This window comes from Neolamprologus multifasciatus, chromosome 4, assembly GCF_963576455.1.
Source record: "Neolamprologus multifasciatus chromosome 4, fNeoMul1.2, whole genome shotgun sequence".
Taxonomy (NCBI): domain Eukaryota; kingdom Metazoa; phylum Chordata; class Actinopteri; order Cichliformes; family Cichlidae; genus Neolamprologus; species Neolamprologus multifasciatus.
In genome coordinates this window covers 19124511-19128871 of record NC_140442.1, presented here as the reverse complement: position 1 = coordinate 19128871, position 4361 = coordinate 19124511, and the positions used below count along the sequence as shown (strand labels likewise).

General features: G+C 38.3%; 1 gene segment (V, D, J or C); it reads left to right on the top strand.

The window, feature by feature from the left end:
- The first annotated feature begins 2670 nt into the window (after nucleotides 1-2670).
- On the top strand, nucleotides 2671-3405 carry LOC146520284 (immunoglobulin heavy variable 4-38-2-like). The segment is given in 2 exon segments: nucleotides 2671-2765; nucleotides 2847-3405. Coding segments are annotated over 2 exon segments (345 nt in total).
- Nucleotides 3406-4361: the final 956 nt, after the last annotated feature.

Below are 4361 nucleotides of genomic sequence, written 5' to 3'. Positions count from 1 at the left end.
AAACACAGTAGATTTATAACTAAAGGTAATACTGAAAAAATATATCTATTCACTGCAAAATTTTCTTTTTAGATACATTTGAATAATATTTAAGCAACATATTTCAGTCCCTCCGTAGTAAAATCACAGGGGCAGACTTAGGAGCCGTCTGCTTCATTTCAAGCACTTCATTCACACCTTCACTTTCAAGATGATGTTTAGACTGTCTGTCTGTCTGCTGACAGTTGTCTGTCTGCCCTGTATGATGCTTCATATTGTGATACATAAAATATTATTTTTATTTAGATCATTTGTTTAAATCATTATTTTCTTCCTGATTTTCACTGATCTGTTTTTTCTTCTCGTTGCTCAGGTTTGAATGGTCAGGCTTTGGAGTCCATTCCCTCCACTCCAGTGTTAAAAAAGCCTCAAGAAGCCCTCAGTCTTTCCTGTACAGGAACCGGTTTCAATTTCGGCCAAGCAGGAATCCACTGGATCAGACACCCTGCAGGAAAAACACTAGAGTGGATGGGGGTCATTTGGTTTGATGCAAGTAAAACCATTTATGCCAGCAGTGTGCAAGGACATGTAGAAATCACCAGAAACATCTGCTTTATACACACATCGGTACACACACACACACAAAAAACTTCTATCCAGACTAACATAAAGACTTTATTTAATGCACTTGGTTGCAACAGAAGGAGAGAAGGTCCCTGCAGAAAACTGTAGCTCTGCTGCTGGATGCTGTGAGTCTCATTGAACACAGACACTGACAGCATGAACACTACACACGGTTACTTGTATTAGAACTGTGTTCAGCATGACCTGAAGAAAACACACACAAAAAGTGTCTGAACAGTTATATCATGAAACACCCAGAGGGGGAGCTTTAAGACCATGAATGGATTGTAGATTATTTTTATTCTGTCATGATATATGACTTTTAGTGTCTTTACTGTTCATGTTATCCTCAGTTTAAATTATGCCTCATGAATTAAAAGGTGTTGAAAAGAGGAGGAGACAATGCAAAACTGTTATCTTCACTCTCTTGATATATATCACAGCACAAAACACAAAGACTCAACATACACTCTGCAGACGGGACTACAGCAACAACAACTGTTACAATGACCAGATCTTTTTATTTAGCATTTTTTCTTTTTCTGTTGAATTTCTCAGCTGGTAATTGCTAATTAATTGGATAAATAAAACTATGGAAAGAAAATTTGATTACACTAATGAAATCTAAACACTTTTAGGTACTGAGGGTCAAACACTGACTGAGTCTGAATCAGTGGTTAAAAGGCCTGGAGACTCCCACAGACTGACCTGTACATACTCAGGGTTCGGTGGTAATATTGATGCAGCTTGGATCAGACAGGCTGCTGGAAAAGGACTGGAGTGGATTGCTTATATTGAGGATGATAGTAGCTATATCCACTACTCTCAGTCAGTCAGAGGCAGATTTACCATCTCCAGAGACAACAGTAGAAAGCAGGTGTATCTGCAGATGAACAGCTTGATAACTGAGGATTCTGCTGTTTATTATTGTGCTTGAGAGCCACAGTGACCCAAGAGGAAGAAACTCTGTACAAAAACTGAATTCATCAAAATAAATAAATAAATCAATAAATCTGCAATTCAAGGCTACATTTTTTTATTCCTGTAGTTTAATTTGCTTTGCTGAAAAAATGAGATCATTCACCTTTACAAAATAATACACAAGAGAAACCTTGTGCTCATCTCTGTGTAAGTGTAATTGTTTTCTTTTGCTTTATCTAAATGTTTTGAATTTCATCAGTGATATAAAAAAGGTCAAACATCTTTGAGCTAGTGTTGCGAATTACATTTTTTTGTGTATGCACCAAATAATTTTTGCACCTTGACAGCAATCTCTAACTATTAGTGACAGGAGAATTCATATCACTATAATAATTTGTCATTGCCAGTCTGTATCCAAAGGAAACTTTCTCACAGACTCTTATAAAGAGTGATGTTAGTGCTGTGAACAGAAGAAGCTCCCATCAGTTCACCTTGAGCACCAACATGTTCTCTGTAGCTCTGCTGATGGTGTTTGTTGCTGAATCCTGGGAGTCTGACTGAGGCAGTGACACTGCAATTACATTTCTCCAAAACAAGTGCTGTAAATACGAAATGATTTCCCCTTGCTCCTCAAAACATTTATTTTATTACTCATCAATTTACATATGATAAAGAAAAAAAGGTGCTTAGAATAAGCATGTACTTCATAATTAAGAAATCTGGTAAATATGCTTTGCATTTTAATCAATGGGATTGATACAAAGTGATGCACTTGCAGACGGATATGTCAGCAGCATGCACAGACTAATACCAGAGCACTGTGCTGTGTGTTACTGTGCCAGATACACAACGGCCGGCATAAATATGCACATACAAATGCACGCTAAAAGGTGAGTAGCTGACTTTGCAGTGTTTGATTTTCTGATTAAAATTTTTGTCAAACATGTTAGAAAATATTTTTACATTTCTACAAGAAATCTAAAAGTTTAAAATACTAAAATTGAACATGAATGAATCATATCATCATATCTTTTTCTTACTACTCAATGCCACAGTGCAATCTGTTTTCTCTTATAATCTGTCAGCATCCATCTGTATGCAAATCAAACTTCCTCACAGGCTGATATAAAGTCTGATATCATGCTGTCAGTCACAGAAGAAGATAAGAAGCTCCTATCAGATCATCTTTAGTACCAACATGTTCTCTGTAGCTCTGCTGCTGCTGCTGGCTGCTGGATCCTGTGAGTCTCACTGAACACAAACACTATGATCACAGCACACTGATTCTTACTTTTACTACATAAAACATGTTTTCTCCACAGGTGTGAAGTGTGAGCAGCTGACACAGCCAGCCTCTGTTATCGTGCAGCCAGGTCAGCGTCTGACCATCACCTGTCAGGTCTCTTATTCTCTTGGCTACTACACAGCTTGGATCCGACAGCATGCAGGGAAAGGACTGGAGTGGATTGGGATGAAACATACTTCAACTTCATACTACAAAGATTCACTAAAGAGCAAGTTCAGCATTGACTTGGACACTTCAAGCAACACAGTGACTTTAAATGGACAGAATATGCAGCCTGAAGACACTGCTGTGTATTACTGTGCCAGAGAGTCACAGTAACACAAAACATCAGCAGACCTGAACAAAAACCCCTCAGTGCAGAACATATTTGTAACATGAAGCCACCAGGCGAGGAGCTCTAAGACCAATAATAAATTTAAAGTGTGTTAAGGAAAAAAGGGGAATTGTTTTAAGGGGTTACTATTCTTGATAGAGGGAGTGTTAGACAGAAATATTACTCGCAGCAGTTCAGCGCCAGTTTACCATCTCCAGAGAAAACAGCAGAAAGGAGCTGAATCTGCAGATGACATCAGAGGATTCTGCTATTTATTGTTGCCAGTGACACAGAGATACTTTATCAAGAGAAGAGTTTGCTTCGCCTTCACCCTCATCTACACTTTCACAGAAATACAGCTTTAATAGTTTTTTAAGCTGTAGAGAGATTTTTATAAAGCGAGAGAAAGAAGGAGAAAGCAACTGAATCTGCAGACGGCATCAGAGGATTCTGCTATTTATTCTTTTCCTCAACAGTCACAGTGACACCGGTGAAATCTAAATCATAAACATCATAATGCCAAGATCAAATAGTCTAATTATGTATTCTTGTTTTTGCTTGACTGTAGACTGAGTAGAGAGACATGACTTTTACAATGAACTGTCCTGGGTTTACCTGTTTTTTTCTTATAGTGTCAGTTTACTGGGCAGGTAAGGACAGCACATTTCTCTGCAAACATTAAGATATGTTTGATATAAAGAAGCTAATTTTGTTTTTGTCTGTAGGTACTGAGGGTCAAACACTGACTCAGTCTGAACCAGTGATTAAAAGGCCTGGAGAATCACACAGACAGACCTGTACATACTCAGGGTTCGGTTGGGATATTCAAGCTGCTTGGATCAGACAGGCTGCTGGAAAAGGACTGGAGTGGATTGCTTGGATTAACAACGGCGGTAGCATCTCTTACTCTCAGTCATTCAGAGGCCGGTTTACCATCTCCAGAGACAACAGCAGAAAGCAGCTGTATCTGCAGATGAACAGCTTGACGACTGAGGATTCAGCTGTTTATTATTGTGCCAAAGAGCCACAGTATCACAAAACATCAACAGAGCTGAACAAAAACTTTGTAATGCCTGAACAGTTATAACATGAAACTACCAGAGAAGGAGCTCTAACATAACTGATTATTATTATTATTCAAAGGAAAGAAATGATAGAGGTAGTGGTTGAGCAAATGCAAATTCTGATACATAGTCTTATACTTATGGGTTATGTAAT